The sequence below is a fragment of the Helianthus annuus genome, chromosome 5 (genome assembly GCF_002127325.2).
Source record: "Helianthus annuus cultivar XRQ/B chromosome 5, HanXRQr2.0-SUNRISE, whole genome shotgun sequence".
Lineage (NCBI taxonomy): Eukaryota > Viridiplantae > Streptophyta > Magnoliopsida > Asterales > Asteraceae > Helianthus > Helianthus annuus.
Window position 1 is genome coordinate 42462437 of NC_035437.2, and position 22147 is coordinate 42484583.

The window sequence follows — 22147 nt, forward strand, 5'->3', positions numbered from 1 at the left end:
TGTTTTGGCTTTTACCCACCCCATCTATCTTTTCCGAACTAGTGGGACGTGAAGAACCAACTGATTTTTTCAGTTTCGAAAAGAAATCATTTTTCTTGATTTCGTTAACACTCAGTTCAACCAACTTAAAAACTTTCTCAACATTCTCGAATTTTACGTTCTGAAGCGGAAACTCAATGTCAGAATAAAGTTTGTCAGTTCCAACCATAATGTAAACCACCATGATCAGATCATCATTCGCACTTTTAACCGTTTTCAATAAATAACGATCTAAGAAATTCCCATCCTCCTCAGATTCACTGACAGACTCCACCGAATTAGTCTTCTCAGATTTTTCACTTTCATCATCCAACACCTGATCAATAACAGTTTTGATAACCTGGGATTCGTTATCAGTGTCAGATGCAGTGAAAGTGATGTCAATATTATCAGGTAACTCTTTTTCAATTGTTTTCAGTTTGATGTTTAACGCAGCTTCCACCCCATCTAGATACTTCTGAGTATAATGATTCCACATTGGGGGTGGAACGCTGTTGAAGGCTGGTGAAGCGTGTGGCTGTTGAGGTACAATTTGTTCTAACACATAAGATGAGCCCACGTAACTCATCAATTTTTGATCAATTCGGTCATTTTCAATTTTAACCAACTCAAGTTCTTTTCTTAAAGATGCGATCGTGTCAAGATGAAAATTAACTTCTCTTTGTTTATCAAACAATGTGGATTGAGCCAACTTTGTTGCTTTATCATTTTCAAGACTCTCTTTTTGAATCATTTTGATTGACCTAGATAACGTGTCATATGCCTCTTTTACCTGTTCTAGATCAAACTTCACCAAATCAGTATGTTGTTTCAATTCCTGATACTTAGTGTCTTTTTCAAGACACTCCATGCAAGGTTGTGAACAACTTTGACATGGTGTTTCGGGGATTGAAACATTTTCATCAACATTCTTATCCTCACAGACAACTTTACCGACTTGAATTGACTCTGACTCAGACGATTTGACAACTTTGACCTCTAGGACTCCAATTTCCTCTCCTAGAACTGACATGTTATCAACTGACTCCTGGAAATCTGTGTCTACCTCTTTCAACTTGCTCATCAACGCTTTGTCTGCAATTTCCTTTAGAGCCTCTCCATTCATTTCTTTGGAAACGTCGATCACCTCCTCTACTGCTTCTTTCTCTGCTTCAAATCTCGGACACGTACCAGTTCTTGGCTCTTCAAAATAATCTGCAAAAGAATCAAAAACGTTAGGAGGTAGAATTGATTTCATAGTATAGACAAATTCCTCCTGTCGTGATTGAAAATTGAGAACTTCTGTCACAGATTCCTCAGCTTTTGTAGAACTATCTGTAGAAACCTTTTCAACAACCTCCGGAATCACTTGATCAACAACCTCAACAACTTCTTCAACCACCACCTCAGAAACTTCATCTACCATCTTAGTAACTACTTCCTCAACCACCTCAGAACCAGACTCAATAACACTTTCAGAAACTACTTCACCGACATTCTCAGTAACCACCTCATCGATAACCTTCGACTCTGCAACTGTCTCGGTAATCTCAACTACCTCAGCCATCATTGCTTGATCATCCTTTCCTGGAATATACTTGTCCCAACTAAACCCAGACGCAACCTTCTCATCATCTTGGTTTACGATAAGAGCCTTCTCTGGTTTATTCTCAATCTGAGGCCTCTGAACAACAGATTGTTGATTTGGTCGATGATATATAGCTTGTCTGTAATAATCGTTTGTAAACGGGTTCTGATGATTCTGCACTTCACGATTGGGACATTCGCGCTTGAAATGACCTCGTTCTTGCACTTAAAACAGGTAACCTTTGACTTATCGAACCCTAATTTCTGATCAGGGCCTGACAAACTGCTTCTACCAGTGATCTCCATAAAGCGTTGAGCTCTTCGTACCAGACTCGCCATGCACCACTTTATATCTATCAGTTCCAGTTCTTCCGGATCGATCTGATCGTAATCCTCTTTAGTCATATCGGGATTACCAATCCTTCCAGCTACCAAACCTTCATAAGCTTCCAGAACTGATGCCAGTAAAGCAATGTGCTGCTTGGCTGCATTCTCGGTGATCTCATTCCCATTCTTGATGTTGACTGCTATGTTACATTGAACACCGGACACAAACGTCTGTTGATTTGAACCTGTAGAACTTTGAGGAGAATTCTGCTCTGAGACTTTGACATTTGGCTCGAAGTTGGCAAATGGAGTCGACTGATTTGACTGATAGGCATTTGAAGCAGCAGTAGATGTGTTGTCTGCACTAAACCCGGTTTGAATCTTCGGACTCTGAATATTCGATGTTGCTGGACTATTCTTATAATACAAAGACACATCTTGTGGCATATTCGCCGAGTTCATCTTTTTGATCTTTACCAATTCCAACTCATGAGCCTCGATCTTCTCTATAAACACACTCAAACTATAGTTCACGAAATCTGAACTATTTTTCAACATCATCAAATAAGTTCCCCATTCCTCATAGGGAAGCGCATCCCATAACTTGTCTATCCACTCCTCATTCGTCTTTTCGATTTTCAACCTTCTCATCTCTACCACCAGATGACAATACCTCTCGATAAGCTGCTTTGTCGATTCACCTTTAATTCCCGTGAATATATCAAATTCTTTCTTTATCAGTGCTTTCTTACTCTTGATCATCGACACACTGCCTTTGAATTTCTGTTCCAAAGCTTGCCATATCGACTGTGCACTATCATCGTGCTGTAGCAGAACTAGAATATCCTCTTTTATCGCTTGCTGCAGAATGCTAACCATCTTCTTTTCTGCTCATTCAATCTGCTCTGCATCTGTAAGACTTGCGATGGTCTTCAACATATTCAACCCGTCTACCGGAGGAACATACTTCCGTTCGATTTTTATCCAGCACTCTAGATGGTTGGCCTGCACCCAATTTTTGAACCTCCCGGACCACCCTGAATATTCATCCAAACTCATCAGTTTCGGAGGTTTCTGCATTGTTCCAAGCTCGTTTTCCAGATTTACATTCTGCATGATGCTAGCAGGACTCTGAGTAACTCCACCACTACCCGCAAACATGTTATAAAAATCTTGGCTTTCCATTTTCAGTCACACCGAAGAAATTTTCACACAGTCTGAATAAGCGAAACTACACTGGCTGAATAAGCGAACCACAGTGACCTTGGAGCGAACCACAAATGAACCTTTGAGCGAACCAGAAAGTACACTGGAGCGGACCAGAATGTTGCACTTCGAGCGAACCACCAATGATCCTTGGAGCGGACCAGAAACAACACTAAGAGCGGACCAGAATGTACTTTGAGCGGACCTTGAAACTGCCCAATGAGCGAACCAGGTAACTGTCTTTCGAGCGGACCGGTATAATTCCCTAGGAGCGAACCTGAAAACCTGCTCTTCAAGCAGACCAGATGAGCGAACCAGCAACCAAACCAGACATTTCGAGCGGACCAGAAAGAAAATTATGAGCGAACCGACTTAAAGTGCACTTTGGAGCGGACCAGAAAAGCGAACCACTAACTTGATGAATACGCGGACCTACTTCACGAAGGGTTTTTGATCACTTTTAGGCCGTATTTTGTTCTGATTCTTTCAAGGGTTTGTTATTAGTGTATTTCACACCTTATGTCCAAATTTCAGTCCATTTTCACCGTTTAAACAGTCCAAATCTTCAAAAGTCCGTGTAAAAAGCTTTGTATCTAGCAACTAACTCGCAACTGGCTCTGATACCAATTGTAGGATCAGTTTTGACCTCTCGAATGAGTCAATCAGAGCTAGTGCTTACTGAAAACGTGGCGGAAACACATTTTCAGCATGATACAAAGAAAATAGCAAAAGAATGGAGTAGAAACAGAGAATTCACACTTAAAATACTTTTCTTCACTTGAAAAACGCTTGCCGTACGGACAGCAGTTCGACGTGGGATCTCAGACAAGGTTACAAGTGAAATCAGTACCAGGGGTATATATAGGCCAGCCGGTCTGCTTATGTGACAAGTCCATAAGAGCGGACCAGACAACTTGGCTGGTTCGCTTTTGTGGACACATGTCACATAAGCGAACCTACAACATAAACTTCATAAAATTACATTTTAACCCCCTGGACTTATACAAAAGACCTATCTAGACCCTATACATGATTCTAGCATTACAAAGACGCAGGCTTTAGACATTGTGCACCAACATATCTGAGCTGCTTGCCTCCCAAGAACAAAATCACTCCACGGGTCAGGCTTAGTATACCAAGTGTCGTGATCGTTTTTTTGATGCTCGTGTCTTTGGGCTTCGATATCTGCATCGAAGTGGCTAAGAAATTGTGACAACTGTCAAAAATTCAGGTATCCGTACAATTATTAAACCATGATTAGTGCTTAATGACTGTGTTGAATTACAATTAACTGCTCACTGATTATTTCCATATACATAATGTGCATCATATATTGCTTAATGTCATACCATTGTTGCATAAAAGCTTATTGGACTCAAATGATGCACGAAACAAAGTTAGCACAGTTATCAGGTAAATCAGGAAAATGCTGACAGAACTCAGCATATAGGCAGACAGTGTGTTGAGACACAGAATGGGCCAGAAACCAAGTATGACACTAGTATAGTGTGTAGGAAAGTAAGGATCACAAAACTGCCTTCCTAGAGATAGTTTAAGTGCCGGAAAGTGCCTAAAACGCACATAAAATGCCGAATTCAGCAAAAATCAGCAATTTTCAGCATTTAAACAACCTAATATTATGCAGAAATATGGTTAAATGGTCCTGAATGCTTTCCTAAGTGTCGGGAATCAAAAGTGTCACAAAAGGATACATAAAGCACACTAAACTGCATAGTTTAGCACCTTAACAAACCGGTAACCAAGCGAACAACCGGACACTACTCGAAACACCAAATTTTCACTAGAAGCACTGTTTTAACATTACCAAGCTAGTTATGATCCCCGAACATCATAACACCTCATAAAAATATCTAGTAACTAAAACACTTAACTTATACTTGGATTTTAACCTAACAAACTAACTTAGTTACAAGCCTAGCCTACTACCCCCCCCCCCCACCTATGGGACGGCCCCAACAAGGGTCCCACACTTTGATTTGTTTCAATTTTATATTAGATTATGTTTATGCTTTCCTAAACACAAGAACCATGATATAAACTCCTAACATGGATTATAACAAGGCACATTGTGAACATGAGCTCATAACTTCACACATTAGAACACACACTCATTCTCCTTCTCCCCTTGGTGCTCTCGGCCGATCTCAACACACACACACTCACCTTCATTCATCCATCCTACTTCCATTTCAAGCATATACCAAGGTGTTAGATGTCACATAAAGGAGCTATGAGCTTTCGGAAGATCAAGAACCTCTTTCATTTGCTTTTATCCACTTGTTTTCTTCACTTGATCATCCCTAGCCTTGTGCTAGTGGTAAGAACCTTGATCTTGCTATTTTACTTCCATTTTAAGTGGTTAAAAGAAGAATCATAATCATAATCTTGAAGAACACTAAGAATCACAAGAAGTAAACTTGAACATAAGCTTAAAATATGAAGAAATCTTGATGAATATGAGTTGTTATGCTTGATGATTGTTGATTGTTTGTGAAAATGATGTTGATCATCATATGATCTTGCTAGATCATGATTAAAAACATAATCTAGCAAGATGAGAGGATGAACATGTTAGAAGATTAATGGATCACCCACACAAAGATCATGAACTTGAAAGAATAAAGTTGTTTCTTGTTAAGAAATGATCAAAGTAAGTTATTAATCATGTAGATCTAAAAATTTCATGGATGATTTCTAAAGAAACCAAGTTAAAAATATAAGTTTTACTAAATCTTGGTTCTTACATAAACAAACCTTATTTTTGGTGGATAAACAAGTGTAGAAACACTTGTGTAACAAGAAAATTTCATAAAGAAACATTTTTAGAAGTTGTGATCATAAGTTGTAAAGATCCATATCCTTTAAAAATGAAGTTTTTAAAGAATCACTCACACTTTAAAGCATAACAAGGCTTACTAATAACGCTAGTAAGTTACTACAAATTTTTACAAATATTCAAGTTCATGAAGTAGTAATTATTACTTGTTTTTGGCAAAATTGGTAAGTAAAGGTTGTTTATTGTTGATTGTGGATTGATTGTGTTGATTTTACAAAAGAAAATGATATGCTTGAAAGCATGGAAACCTCCATTTTTAGGGGAAACTATGGCAAAATTTTTCTAAAAATTAAACACTTAGAAAAATATTTCCAAACAAATATTTACAAGTGTATATTAAACCATGAATTCTCACATAAACTTTGCCATAATTTTTGTTACAAAATTATAATTATTGGAGGTTGGTTTTTATAAATAAAAGTGACTAAATATGATATATATTTAGATGACACCATGTGTGTGATTATTTGTATATTTTGTGTATTAGTTATACTATTTTAGGACATGAAATAATATAACACATCAAAATACCAAGAATTACAATCTAAAATATTACCAAAATTCCAAGGAATAAATATACACATTCTACACAAAATATTGGTGAAACCGAACTATGGAATAAGACTTACAAAATATTCCGGAAAATTTATTCACAAAATATATTTTGATAAATAATATTTTGGACACCAAGGAAATGAAAATATGATTTTTACAATTACTACAAGAATATATCATATTTTGATAAGGGAAAAATATATTATTTTTTGCAAGTATGAATATATATTTTTCTTGAAATTTTTAGAAGATATATTATTTTTAAGAAATATATATTTTCTTACACAAACATGAAATATAATATTTTTGGGGTGAAAGATATATTTTCTCAAATAAATATGAAATATATCATTTTTGGAGAAAAATGAGTTTATATATATTTTCCAAGTTAGACATGAAAATATATTATTTTTGAAACTTATGAGAAAATACAAATACTTTTGCCAAAAGAAAAATTATAAATAATTTTTCTAAATAATATTTATTACAATATATATTTTGGAAATATACATTGGTGGACTTTTATTAAGGATATTATTTTGGAAAATTAATACGAAATTAAGTATATGGATACTTAATGAATACAATAAAAATACGTATTCTCGTACGTATAAATACACACCGGAATACGACCCCAATACACGGTAAAAATATACAAGTATAAGAATACGAATACAAATACACCCATCCTTGGGAAGGATATACAAGTATAAATACTTGGGAAGTATTAAGTTAATATATATTGTTTTAACAATTATTCCAAAATTTAATAAATATAATTTAAGTTAAAATATTAATTATTTTAACAAATAATTATATAACTTGGAATAATATCGAAGATATGAAGAAACGTAACTCAAAGACATTAATACTAAGTCAAGGCACGACCCGCTCGTCTAATAGATCATTTATCTGAAGAAGCTTGAGTTACGGAGGTTGAAGACGCAAGACTGTGAGTTCATGACCCACTTTTTCTCTAACTGTTTTTGGTTTTATAACTTCGGGGGTGAAATACATGTTACAACTGTTTACAAACATTTTGATTTGGTATGGTTAGCTAAGGAAGGGTACTGCTTAATCATGTGAGTGGTGGGTATAACACTTAAGGCCATTAATCCTCGTTGTAGGGCCGAGGGACATAAGTGATAGATTTATTTGGGTGTAGCGATCCCACACCCATGTGGACCAGGGTGGCCCATGAGGTGACTATGTCTTATTCCCGAAGACAAATTTGCTAGGTTTGAGTTTTCCTGCATCACTTTACACATATCAATGGCCTTGCAAACCATTGGTGATCTGTTTTCCTTGTTGCTTTCATACCAGGAGCTTACAAACTTACATACATACTTTCAATGATTACAAAGGTTATTCATACACACAAACAAACACATGAACTCGCTCAACTTTTGTTGATGTTTTCAAACTACATGTATTTCAGGAAATTAGTTGTGGAACTGGCGGGCGTTCGAAAGTTCCAAGTGTGGTTTAAGAATAAAAGATGTCATCCATGATCTTAGGGTTTGGTCAGTGTGTCTTATCCTGGACGAGACACGTCTCCCAAATCCTGGTTTTATTTAATGTCTTTTGTCGAGTCTTTGTGAACTCTTAAACAAGTTGCATGGTTTATACTCGAATTTGAATTCTATGTTTTAAAACAATGTTGTTATTATGTTTTTAAAACTTATTTAGTGGATGAACGTCTTTGGTTTTATCATATAGTGGTTGTTATGATTGAATGTAATGATATTAAGCAAGTCACACATAATCACGCTTCCGCAAAAGACAGGGTGTGACAGAAATTCAACCAAAGTGCACTTTGGATTGCTGATCTTGCCAAAGAAGTGATTCTCGCTTTTGGATCTAGATGAGGTCCACATAAGACCGGACATTTCTTCTTCATGATAATAAGCTGGAATCCATGATTCGCGAAGCCCGTATATATATGTCAACCATTCATGGTCAGTTAAGCTAAAATCATTTAAGATAGTTGCCCATTCAGTCTCAAACGCTTCAGGCAATAAAGAATCAGTCTAAACAACTAGAGACAATCTTTTCCTAAAATCAGTATTTGAACATAGGGTAGCCCCGACCTATGCAACAAATTCCATGTAGGGTAAAAAAAATTAAATAACACAAAAAAAACATCTAAAAAAACTCACAGAAAAAGACAAAAACACCAGACCTTTGTAGTAAGTTTATCCATTATGTGCCACATACATAACCGATGCCTCGACTCAGGCCAAACATCCACAATAGCCCTTTTCATCGTAGAGTCTTATTATTGACGATTACGTGGGGTACGTATCCATATGCGTCCTTAAACACCTTAAGTAACCAACTATACGTCTGCATCGTTTCAGAACCAAGAATGGCAGCACCAAGTGTCACGTTCCTATTGTGATTATCAATACCAGTAAAAGGGACAAACGTCATGTTATACCTTCAAATAAAAACATGGTACAATAAAAAACATAGCACAAAAATTCAGATAGATTTATAACACTAAAGTGATAAAACACAATGCATCTAGAAGTATGAATCACGTCGTTACTTATTCCGCTTGTATGTAGCATCAAAGGATAAAATGTCTCCAAACATATAAAAATACCTCTTCATGTCATCTTCAGCCTAGAAAATACACTTCAACACACCTTTGTCCGTCGTTTGATATTCGCAAGAAAAATTCGGTAAAAACTCTTTTTTCGTGGTTAGTCGCTTGACAAACATTTCAGCATCAAACTCTCCAATGAACAAATTAAATGTTTTTTTTTAATTTTTGAAATCAACTTTGGTCGCACCAACTTTATCGAACCCGCCACACACCTCCTTCATAATATTAAATGTCCGAACAGGACCAATGTTGAGCTTTGACATCTTATTTATCATATCTTCGTGCGCACAATTAACCCCTCGGTTTTACTTGAGTAATTTTAAATCTTCTTCATGCTCGAAATCATGGTTGTGCGCCTCTGTGAAATGATATAGCTTATACTTCTTAGCATCATTCAGCTTTATTCTGATCATCGCTTGGCATCCAGTCCTTTTGGAGGGTACTCTACGTACCCACCTTTTAGAAGGCTCTTCGGCTAAAGTATCCACCGGTCGAAACACTTTATGGCCCTCTTTTGAACACACAAAATACTTACTTATTATAATACCACGATTTTCATGTTATGTACCCTTCCTAACTGTCCAACCTCCAGCATCTGCATAAGTTTTGTAAAAGTTATACACAATGTCAACTGTGTCAAATAACATGGCCTCTGCTGGAGTCAGCAAAGATGATGATGTTAGAATATATGTCTTTGTTCCGAATTGGGAGAAACGTGTTCCACGCCCCGTGGTTGGTAATTGGGAACATCTACAAACACGACAAAAATACATACACATCATTACACACACAAAAAACTAATCTATAAAAAATAGTGAAGCATAAAACACAGTGGAGCTAAAAAAAATAAAACATAAACTGACATAAAATACAAAGCTGTTTTTAAACACTTAAACACAACTGATCTCATGCAAAAAGATAATAAAACACAAACATATTCCACAACATTACAACCCATTGTATTAACATAAAACAATGAGCTTTGATCTAAAAAATAAAACATAAACTGACATAAATCACAAAGTTGTTTTTTAAACACTTAAACACAACTAATCTCATGCAAAAAGATATTAAAACACAAACATGTTCACCAACATTTCAACCCATTGTATTATCTTAAAATAATGAGCTTAAAACACATCGTAATAACCACACAACAAAAACACATTGTTCAACATGCAAAAATTAATAAAAAAAGACATACTAAAACACACATGATACCTAGATTCAGTTACTATACTCCATGTTGATCATGATAGCTGATCATACTGATCATGATAACTATCCTGAACTTTCTAAAACACATCCCAACACAGAATTGTAACACCTACATAATAAAAGATGACAACTAGTAAACGTTAAACTAAAAACCAAAATGAAAAGTTGTAACACAACAAACAACATCTAAAAATAATAATAAGTTATACTATACAAACATCATTTATACGGGATCCATAACAAATTGCTTTTAACATCCTGACCGGTAAAACACATCATCAAGAACATGCTGGTGATTTCCAGCAAAAAATTAAGGATCGATACACACAACTGATAATAATAAACACAGAAAGAACTGTATGTACCATCTCCGCAATCAACAATTGCGTTTGAAGCCATCACTTTTCCTCACGTAAAAATGATTTGCGATGAAGAACTTGATGAAGATTGTGTAAAACGTATGTAATATTGATTGATATTTACGTGTATAGAGAATTCGTAACCACAATTTAAAAAATCATGGAGAAATACAGTTTCCATAATATGTGGAATTTGAGGGTGTGACAGATTGTTATCAGAGTCATTGGTTACCTCCATACCACATGTCACCTCCTTATTGCTTCTTACATTTTGTAGGAAACTTAGGCTTTGTAGTGAACTCCCACTACACACACACACACACACACACACACACACACACACACACACACACACACACATATATACATATATATAGGGGGAGGATCATGAGAAAACTACATATAAATGAGAAAACTAAAAAAGCAAAAAAAAATGGCATTTTTTTTTACAATTTTTAAAAAACATTCGCTACTTTTAATGAATAAAAAAAGTAGGTTTTTTTAGGGGTGCGGGTGGGGGGTTTAGGGTTTTGGGTTTTGGGTTTTGGGGGTTTATGTTTATGGTTTAGTTTTTTTTTTTTTTTTTTTTTTTTTTTTTTGGGGGGGGGGGGGGGGAGGGTTAGGCTTTTGGTGGGAGGGTGAATTTAGGTTTTTGGGGGTGGGTGGGGGGGGTTAGGTTTTTGGGGGTGTCGGTGGGGGGTGAGTTAGGTGGTTTAGGCTTTTTCGTATTATTGCACATGTGCAGTACAACTTTTTTTTTTTTTTTGAAAACAAGTTTTTTTTTATATATTAAATATAGCGAATTTAAAAAAAATTCAAAAAAAAAAATGGTATGATTTTAGGCTTTTTTTAGTTAGTTTTTTTTTTTATTTTTCTCATTTAAACTAGTTTTTTCATTATCTATCCCCTATATATATATAGGGGAAGGATACAATGAAAACTCACTTGAGTTGAAAAAACTCAAGAAACCCCTGTCAAAGTCCTATGCAATATTTTTTTTTTCTAAAAAAAGGAAATGTAACATACATATATTTGAATATTATTGTAAATAAACAAAAAAAGTGGCAAGTAGTTATTTTAAATGTTAAAAATTTCATGTTACATAATATATATGTCCAAAAAATGTAACATACAGATTTTGAACATTTAAAAAAAGACTAGTCGATACTTTTTACATTTTTTATAAAAATGTTTAAATATATGTATGTTACATTCCCTGTTTTTTAGAAAGAAATAGAAATGTTACACAAGGTCTTGAGTTTTTTAAACTCTAGGAAATTTCTCCCTATACTTCACCTATATATATATATATATATATATATATATATATATATATATTATATGTCTAATCTCATTTTTATCAAGACCAGACAACGTTTGGTTTTCATTTATTGAAATAGAAATTTGAATTACATACATCCATATATAATTGGTTATTTACTAAATTAGCCAGTGATTATATAGTCAAACAAAAAATAAAGAGTAAATTCTTTTTTAGTTTCATCCAAAAACTATTTTTTTTTTTGAAAAGTTACCCTTCACTTTTAATAATTTTTTTCATTTTTATTTAAATCACTAACATTATTTATTTTTCTGTTAAGATTAGAAGGACTTTTGTCTTTTAGCTAACGTACAACACATTAAAGCTTGATACAAGCTGTTAATGCACACACACAATCACCACACAATCACCACCTTCAGCACCACCATGACATACCCCACCTCTACCATTTTGTCACCACCCCATTACTACCATAGAGAACAGACCTTAATAAATCGGATTTTACCTTTGTCGCCGGAATCTGAGTTGACTGAGATCACTGGTACAATTCCAATCATCACCACTAGCACCTTTCGTCAACCACAATCAACATCATCAACATCGTTAACCACCTCTGGCTCCACTGTCATCAGATACACCATCTCGGCCCATCATCATCCTTATCACCGTGATACCACCACCATTCATCATCCTTTGTTATTCGACAACCCAATCAGCACTACCATCTTCTTTACCACCCATCTTGGTCGTCCAATCAGGGAGGCCAATCGTATGCGTCCACCTAGGATTTGGATTATGTTTTGGATCACCGGATCTGGGTGGGTGGGATTAGAGAGAGATTGGAGAGATGTAGAGGTTTGACTTTAGAGAGAGAGAGAGAGGGGGGGGGGTTGATGAGGTTAATGATTTATAATTTTTTTTGCTTTTATTTAAAGGTAAAAGGAAATATAAAAATAAAACTAAAAAAACTAAAAATGGGTTAAATGTCTAAAATGCCCTAAGTTAACTTTAAATTTAAACGCTTTTATTGATTTTGATGAAAATGGCAAAAAAATTTTAAAAGTTACAGGTAATATGATAAAAAATCATTTTAGATAAAACGAACAAATATACCTAAAACTGAGGGACGGTTTTGAAAATTTAAATTAAATGCATAAATAAAAGATGTGGAGAAATGGTAATTTAGGGCTATGGTTAAAAGGAGGCTATGTGCATTTAAAGTTGTGATATGGAGAGGAGAGGTACACTGAAATGCTTTAGTGGATTGAAAATGAAGTTGGCCTACTTCTGTGGTATGTATGTCGTCACTAGTAACCTCTCTTTCACCAATGTTGCCCTACTAACCTTTATTTGACCAAACAAATGAGATTTTATTATGATTTTTGTTTTGTTATAACAATAATGAAGCGGAAAAAAATGTGTCAATACAAATACAAACAACGTCTCAGAATTCGTGACGAGACAAACAAATTACACTACAAGAAATCATCACTTTTAGCGGCGACACCAATAGTGGCGACGGCTGTCGCCGCTAAAGGTGTCAGTTTCTTGCAGTAAAATACCATCAAAAGTGCTGTTCAAAAAAAAAAACCAAAAGCGGTGATTTTTATACAACACACTTTAACTAAACACAATTTATCTCTTATTTTTTCTCATTTATGTATTAAAGGTATAAATGTAAAAAAAAAAAAAAAACATTTACCTTTTACGTATTACTAAGACGCCCAACGCTTCAATTTGGGGGTTGCATTTAATGATGCGGCATGTACATTTGTGAAGGATGCATTGGGGTGGGCAACAAAGTAAGAGGTTTGTATGTAGGGAAGTGCACTAAAGTGCAGAAGAGAAGGTGGGTCTATTATTTTAAAAACTAATTTTCAATAAAAAAGGCCTAACGGCTATTTTTAAAAAAAATGTGTTTTTTTTCAACAGCTATATTTCCATATTATAAATTTGCAACAAGTTGTTGCTTTATATTGTTGTAATATATGCATAGGGGTTTTTCAAAAAAAAAAAGTTGCATTTTTCACTTTTAACCCAAAAGGTTTTATGTTTTACATTTTAACCCCTTTTACTTTTTTACTTTTAACCCAAAGTTTTTCATCTTTTACAATTTAACCCCAACACTTTTATATTTTCAACTTCGATCCCCCATATTTTTCATCTTTCGCAAGTTTTTCGTTTTACGTTTCTTTTTATATTTTGCGAGTCAACATGTCGCAGCGTGCGTGTGGGGTTCAACGTTTTTTCCCGTTTGACATGTCAATCGCAGTGCGTCTATTTTTCTCCGTTTGACAAGTTCGTCGTAACGCGCGGGTCCTAAAATTTAAAGGCTTTTAGAATGTTTTCGTGATTATTTTATGAATGTTTTGTAAATTTTGTTTGGATCCAAGTAATTTTATATCTTAAAAAACCTCAAGAAAATCTACAACGAGCACGCCAAAACGAGTCGGATCAAATATAATATGTTTTCATGATTATTTTATGAATGTTTTGTAAATTTTGTTGGATCCAAGTGGAGTCAAATTGTGGTTTCTTTTTTCTTTTTTTAAAAGCTCTAATTAATCTCTTTTCATTATACCTATCAACTTTTGCGTTATACCCGTTACGTTTTCTATGTATGACTCGGGTCACATATAATACGTTATGATTTTACTCTATAATTTGATTTACTTTATGTTTTGATCCAATCGTAATGTTTATATAGGTTACATTGAGTTTAATCAAATACGTCAAAATGCGTGTTTTCATATGCTTAACGCATCACATAACGTTTGGACTAATCCATTCGATGTTTGCGAAGAATTCGCGCCGCAACGCGCGCGGGTCTTAACGCTAGTTTTAAAAAAACGGCTAGTTTTTTCCCTCTATAAATACCCATTAAAACTAACTCATCTTTCACCCCAAAATCTTACAAACTCTCAAATTTTTTCAGCACACTCTAAAAATGGACCCAAGACGTCAATTTTCTTTCACTGGTTTGTTAAACGATGATGATGATCTGCAAAACCCACAAAAACAGCCACCATTCCCTCTTTTGTCACAAACACAAAACTTTTCTCAGTTTTCACAAGCGCATTCATATCCCCAGTTTCAACAAGGACCTTCATTCCCCCAATTTGGACAATTTCCTGTCATGGCACAGTTTCAACAACCGGTTTTTGATCCTCAACAATTTCAACAATTTCTTCAATGGCAACAACTTAAAAAATCCTCCCAAATGCAAGAACCTCAGTTTCAACAAACTCAAGAAGATCTAGTGGAATGAATCACCATCAAAAGTAAAGCCGAAAAAAAAGAAGAAGAAGAAGCCAAGCAAGATGGTAACTGAGAAGAATGACGAGCAACCAACAAAGACGAGTCACCAAAAGTGGCCTCAAAGTGATGAGGTTTTGCTTGCCCAAGGTCTGATTTCAACTTCTGAGAATCCAATCACTGGCAACAACCAAAATGGGGATGCCTATTGGGGTAAGATTGAAAAATACTACAATGAAAGTGAACCTGTAATTCAACGAGATGCTCACAATCTACGAAGTCATTGGCATATGCTTAAATCTAAGGTGAATAGATTTAATGAGTTGTATTTACAAGTCAAGTCTCGTTATAGAAGCGGTTGGTCAGATGACCAGTACATCCAAGAGGCTAGACAATTGTATATCAACGATCCATCTAACAAGACTTCTGCTGCTTTCACATACGAACATGTATGCAATGTTGTTAAAGAGCATGGTAAGTACAACTCTGCTATGCATGTTCATGGCTTTCAACCCCCTAAAAGAATAAAAACTAACAGCTCGGGAGGGTATACGAGTTCTGCTTCTGATGCCAACATTGGTCAGGCTTCTGAATTCACAATATCACTTGAAGATGTTGATAATGAAGACTTTGAAGTTCAAGTTGAGCAGGTTGCCCCAACACGTCCAATTGGAAGGGACAAGGCCAAAGCCAAGCTAAAAGGCAAAGCAGGAATAGAGTCGTCTGTATACGACATGAGGAAGCTAAAGCTTATTGATGAGATATCCTTGGCCAATCGTGTTAAGAGTGAAGCGATCAACAAATTCGAGCATAGAATCGATAAATTATACGAAATTGAGCAAAAGAAGCTCGAGATGAAGCAGAAAAAAATGCTCTTACTTGACACGACTAACATGAATCCAGATCAACGAGCCGAACACGAGGCAATGTGCGCTGAAATCAGCGAGAAATACGGCTACAATCGTATTTAACGACTAGCTTAATCCATGTATTTTAATTTATAGGAAAATGTAATTTCTTTTTATGCAATGTAAGTTTAATTTTTAGTTGATATGTTTTTTATATTTAACGGCTATTTTTATTAAAAAAAATTCAAATTCCCAACGGCTAGTTTAATTAAAAAAAAAATAGATTCCCAACGGCTAGTTTAATTAAAAAAAACTCAAATTCCCAACGGCTAGTTTAATTAAAAAAAATGCAAATTCCCAACGGCTAGTTTAATTAAAAAAAATTAAATTCCTAACGGCCAGTTGTTCCCCATCATTATATATACCTATCTAGACCAACCATTTTCACACACACATTCCTTTTCCCTCAAACACTTCTCTCTACAATTCAAAATGAGTTCAGATGATGAACAAGTCCCACAAAACATCCTGATGATGTTGACTCGAAACTTTCAACATCTCATTTCCGATGATGTTGAAGAATTAGCAATGCAGCTGTTTGAGCTTGATGTTCAAGATGAGGCTGATTCACAAGAGGGAAGTTCTTTTAGACAGAAGGGCAAACAGAAATACATAAACAGAGGCCGAAAGGATGGAGATGCCCGTTTGTGGAATGATTACTTTGCTCCAGAGCCGGTATACAATGAAAGCTTCTTTAGACGAAGGTTCCAAATGAGCATGCGTATTTTTATGTGCATTGTTGAAGAAATCTCCAAACCAGGTAGTTGTCAACATTTTAAGTATTTCACACATAGATACGATGCTCTTGGTGTAAAAGGTCTTTCACATTCAACGATTGCTACAACTGCATTCTGAAAAACATGGGTTTGTCGGAATGCTTGGAAGCATAGATTGTATGCATTGGGGTTGGAGAAACTGCCCAACGGCTTGGAAAGGACAATACACTCAAGGTGATCATGGCCATCCAACCATTATGCTAGAGGCTGTGGCATCACACGACCTTTGGATTTGGCATGTATTCTTTGGAATGGCAGGTTCAAACAATGATATCAATGTTCTTAATCAATCACTAGTATTCAATCAAATCTTAGAAGGGAATGCACCACAGTGCAACTTTATTGTGAATGGGAATGAGTACACGCAAGGATACTATCTTGCAGATGGCATTTACCCAGAATGGTCAACACTAGTAAAGAGTTTCGTTTATCCTCCAAACAATAATCTTAAAACGCAATACTTTAAGCGACGACAGGAGTCTTGTAGAAAGGATGTTGAAAGAGCATTTGGTGTCCTCCAAGCAAGGTGGGCAATGATACGAGGCCCTGGAAGATCTACAAGCATACCAGTGTTAGGTGATATAATGCATGCATGTATCATTCTACATAATATGATTGTAGAAGATGAAGGTCATACGATAACTATACGATAACTGATTGGTCCCGTGAAGAAGATGAGCTTGAGCCATCAAGTTATAATGGAGGTGCGCCCACCGAGTTTATGGAGGTGCACCCACCGAGTTTGCACACTATCTGCAGAGGTTTAGATACTTACGAAGCAAAGATACTCACATCGCACTATGCAACGATTTAATGGAACATCTCTGGAATCTTAAGTAAGCTAATCAAGAGTAGATTTGTTTTTTATTAAGTTTTGTTTTCATTTTTAAATTAAGTTCTAGATTGATTTGAGTATTTGTATTTTATTTTTTAGGAAAATGTAATTTCTTTTTTATGTAATGCAAGTTTAATTTTTATTTATTTTTAACTTCTTTTTTTATTTAAATATATTTTTACATTTATTTATTAAATATTTTTTAAGATTACAAAATAAATGTTTTTAAAAAAAAATAGAAAAAGAAATGGTGATGTAGAAGAGAGAGGATGCATGTGGGAAGGATGTGTTGGAGTTAAATAGAGGAGAGAGAGTGCATGTGGGAAAGATGGGTAAAAAACTGATGTGGCAGTGATGATTAGGATGCATGTAGTAAATGTAGGTCGTTGCATTGGAGACAGTCTAAGTGCGTTATATGTAGATCACCTTCCTTATTATTATGCTTTGTCTTCCGGTTTTCATCGATACATCAAACAATGACATACCACACGTATAGAAAGAGACATAAGAGTGATGTGGAGATGATAGATAGGTATATTGATTTGGTCACAACTCACAGTAATATTGGTCATTGCCAAAGGAATATATGTTTCAAGATGGATACAAAAAAATAACTTGTGAAAAGCACACAAGTTGTTGCTGGAACACATGATTTAAGCCGGATGTTTAGGATGCGGCCTACTTCGGTTCAACGTACTGTTGGTTTCGACCCAACACTGTCCCTTGTATAAGGAAAGGCAAGAGAGGTTAGAGAGGGGTTGATTTTGACCTTCCTCCCCCCACTCTATAACTCTCATAAACATATGCATGATCAAACGATGTGATGTTCTTACATATGATGTGACTTGATCGTCACAAGTGTTTCTTGAGCCTCCAGTATTAAGACCCTTTCTAACTAGGTTTCTATATGTGCTTCACTCAAAGTCTAGGATAGTTAGCATTGGGCTTGTCATGCCCCACAAACAAACAAGACTAACCTATCAAATATAGCAAAATTATCCTTATTTTCAACATATACAAACCACATGGCAGGAAATAGTATCACCCCGTCATTGGTTCAAATGGGCGGCCGCCTCTCCCCTATTGGACCAACCGGCTTATTATTTTATACACACTTTAAAATTACGTTTTTGCCTTGCAATAGTGTTTCTCTGCCAGTGGTTCAAATGGGCGGCGAGCAATACCCATTGGACCAACTAGTATATTATTTTATATCCACTTTAAAATTACGTTTTTGCCCCCATTTAAAAAATACGGTTTTGCCTCAACTTCAAACTACATTTACCCTTTTGCCCCGAGCTAAAAAATACGATTTCGCCCTTGGTAAAAAAGGTACACTTTTACCCTCAGCAAAAATTACGTTTTCGCCTCAGTTCAAAATAAAATTTTGTTTTTCCCCCGGCTCAAAATTACGAATTTACACCAGTTTATTATTTTATACCTACTTTAAAATTACGGTTTTGCCCACAGTTTATAATTATGTATTTGCCCACAGTTCAAAATTAATTTATGCTTTTGCCCCCAGCTAAAATTTACGAATTTCCACTCGGTTCAAAATTACGATATCACCCTCAATTCAAAATTACATTTTTGCCCCCAGTGCAAAATAAAAATATGGTTTTCCCCTAGCTAAAAATTAGGATTTTACCCTCGGGAAAAAAATTGATTCTTCCCCCAAGTAAAAATAAAAATATGACTTTGCCCCCAGCTAAAAATCGTGTCAAAGAGCTGCCTAACACTATTTTTACTTTTTTATTTCTAGCAAAACTATACTACTGTTTTTTTAATTAGTTGAGAATTATTCAGCTATCGCCCCGCAATGCGGGCGAGGCATCACCTAGTTTTAAACATCTGGCTTGTCATGACTCATCATCATGTCAAGAGTTTTCACTTTTCATTTACTTACGTTAAAACTAGAAAGCATTGATTTATTGAATATTATATAGGAATTACGATATGTGAAAAGAACTGAATTTGGAATTGAAACATGTGAATGAAATTAACAGGTGAATTAGAATTTGAGATACATTTGGTTAACATAATATCATGTTTGGTTTGTAAATTTGTTTAAAAAAAAACTAGAAGGTGACAATAGGCGTAGCAACAACATGGTGGTCCTTGCAGTGGCAGTGAAGAGAGTGATGATTGTGGCGGCGATAGATATGCTGACGACGGTGGAGGCGATGACAAGGATGATAGCAGCCACAATGATTGTGGTGGAGGGGGAGAGAGAGACATGGGTGGTCATAATAAATAGGATGCGTGAAAGGCCTCAAACCCGAGGGTTTCAGCGGTTGGATTTACACTTTTGCAAATTATTCAAAACCATAAAATTCATTAACACGCAATGGAAAATAAATTAAGCACGATCCAAATACAAGCTAATATAATGTCTTAAAAGAAAACATAAGTGTAAACACAACAGGATGCCAGTTGTCAATTAGGAGCCTCACCAGGTGCCATCCTCTCAAGCAGCCAATCTTTCCAATCTTTAACCTAATATGCATATTAAAAGTCAGCTACGCTGAATGAGTTCTAGTTTAGTAAGGCAACCATAATCTTTGACTAACATAAGGCACATAAACAAATGAAACACATCTCTTTATCACAAACTATGATAACTTTAACTATAAACAGTTACATGCAACTATACTATATGCAGTTGATCAAGCACTAGTGTAACACCTCGAAAATTTATGTCCAATAATGTATTGACACGTGCCATAAGCTTTGAACATGTGAAAGAATACTTTAGAGGGACTAAAGTTGACAAACAGAGAAAGTATGTGAATATAAGGGTTCAAAGTGTCAACAATGGATAAATATAATTTGCAGTAGCCTTACACGATGTTTATACCCTTAAACGAATAAATCATGGATCATACGAAGCTAAATATGAAAGAAAGTGAGAAATTACAAACTACAGGGGTTAAATGTGTCAACATGTTTAAAGTATCCTCTGAGTGACCTTTTAGCAAACCCGAAGCTTTGTAACGGTAAATTATGCTCACTAGAATGTGTGATAAAAATTTCATAAAGTTTCGTTATCGTATGAGAAAGTTATGATGAAATTCGTATACGAGGGGTTAAAAGCGTCAACATTGAAATCTAAGGCCTTACCGGTGATCACAAGGTTAAACAAGGACCTAACGGAGTTTGGTTAAGTCTTAAGACCCTCAAAAGTAAGGTTAGAGGGCCAAAAATGCAAGAAATAAACTTAAAACCATGCATACAAGGACCAAGGACCAAAAAATGAAAATAACAAAACTTGTTTGGCCTGTTCTAGCAGCTCATACCAGCCGCGTAAGGCCCTTAAGGAACCTTACGCGGGCCGCCTGAACACCCCAGCGACAGAAAAACTTCACAGCTGCCAGTCAGACCTGTGTAACCGACTTTAAAGCTTGTTTTTGCTTACCAGGGGCTGCACCAACAAGTTTTCATGCATAGGAGGCACTTGTCTTGATCTGGAATCATGTGTAGACTTCCTTGGCATCATCTTATGAGATCAAAATCACTATATAAGGAACCCACTTGTTGTAACACTTGTGCACACTCACTTGAAACATTCAAAACTTCATTTCTGGAGCTCCTCTGATCAACCACAAGCTTCCTAGTGATCTCTAGTCGAAATTAGGACTCTTGTAAGTATCCTTAACCCTTCCTAATTCAGTTTAGCTTAGTTAATTAGCTAAAAGTCAAACCATCATAATTAAGGTTCGACTTCGAGATTACTCATAATTTATTCAGTCAAATCTCGAATTAAAAATACCTATGAGTGGGTAATTATGTGGGTAATAAACCTTAAAAGGGTACCCTCTGATTCCCACTCTAACTATGTCAATTGTCGGGTCAAAGTTAACTTTAAAAAGTCAACAGAAAGCTTATTTTCAAATTAATGCACAATTAAAAATGTAGAAGCCATGCAACCTGTTTTATCATTAATATAACTTGGTAATTAATATAAGAACATGTCTAAACATGTTCACCCCGACAATTTTCTGTTTAGGCTCGGTTCGGGACCGAAAGTCGCATAGTTTGACTTCTGCTTTGACTTTCAGTTCTGATCCGTTTAAGCATAGTTTAGAAGTGCCTTGGAGCTTATTCAGGACTAGGTTTCATGTTAGTATAACCCTCTGAGATTATACAACTTGATTCACTAGTTATCCGATTCACATGCATGTTTCCGTTAAATGCTTATATGTTGACCATTATGCCCAAATGACCTTAAAATGTGATTTTTGAAAATATAAAAGAGTAGACACCTTAGTTACTGATTTATAAACTTGTACCTAAAATTTGACATCAGTTTGAGGTCTAGATTAAGAGTTATGCTCATTAGCGTAATTAGAAAGC

The 22147-nt window shown here is 35.5% G+C and overlaps 2 protein-coding genes and 1 long non-coding RNA gene across 3 annotated transcripts; 2 read left to right on the forward strand and 1 right to left on the reverse strand.

Annotated features, from left to right (window-relative positions):
* Positions 1–8644: 8644 nt before the first annotated feature.
* Positions 8645–12905, reverse strand: LOC110906070. The gene is made up of 3 exons (XR_004893741.1): positions 12526–12905; positions 9159–9911; positions 8645–8990 (listed from the first exon to the last, which is right to left on the reverse strand). It is a non-coding gene; the product is annotated as an uncharacterized LOC110906070 (long non-coding RNA).
* A 2435-nt stretch (positions 12906–15340) lies between these two features.
* LOC110896373 lies at positions 15341–16246 on the forward strand. The gene has a single exon (XM_022143764.1). It carries the CDS (start codon positions 15341–15343, stop codon positions 16244–16246), a length of 906 nt encoding a protein of 301 aa, XP_021999456.1.
* A 369-nt stretch (positions 16247–16615) lies between these two features.
* Positions 16616–17612, forward strand: LOC110896359. Its single transcript, XM_022143759.1, has 2 exons — positions 16616–16858; positions 17001–17612. Exons 1-2 carry the CDS (start codon positions 16616–16618, stop codon positions 17610–17612), a joined length of 855 nt encoding a protein of 284 aa, XP_021999451.1.
* Positions 17613–22147: the final 4535 nt, after the last annotated feature.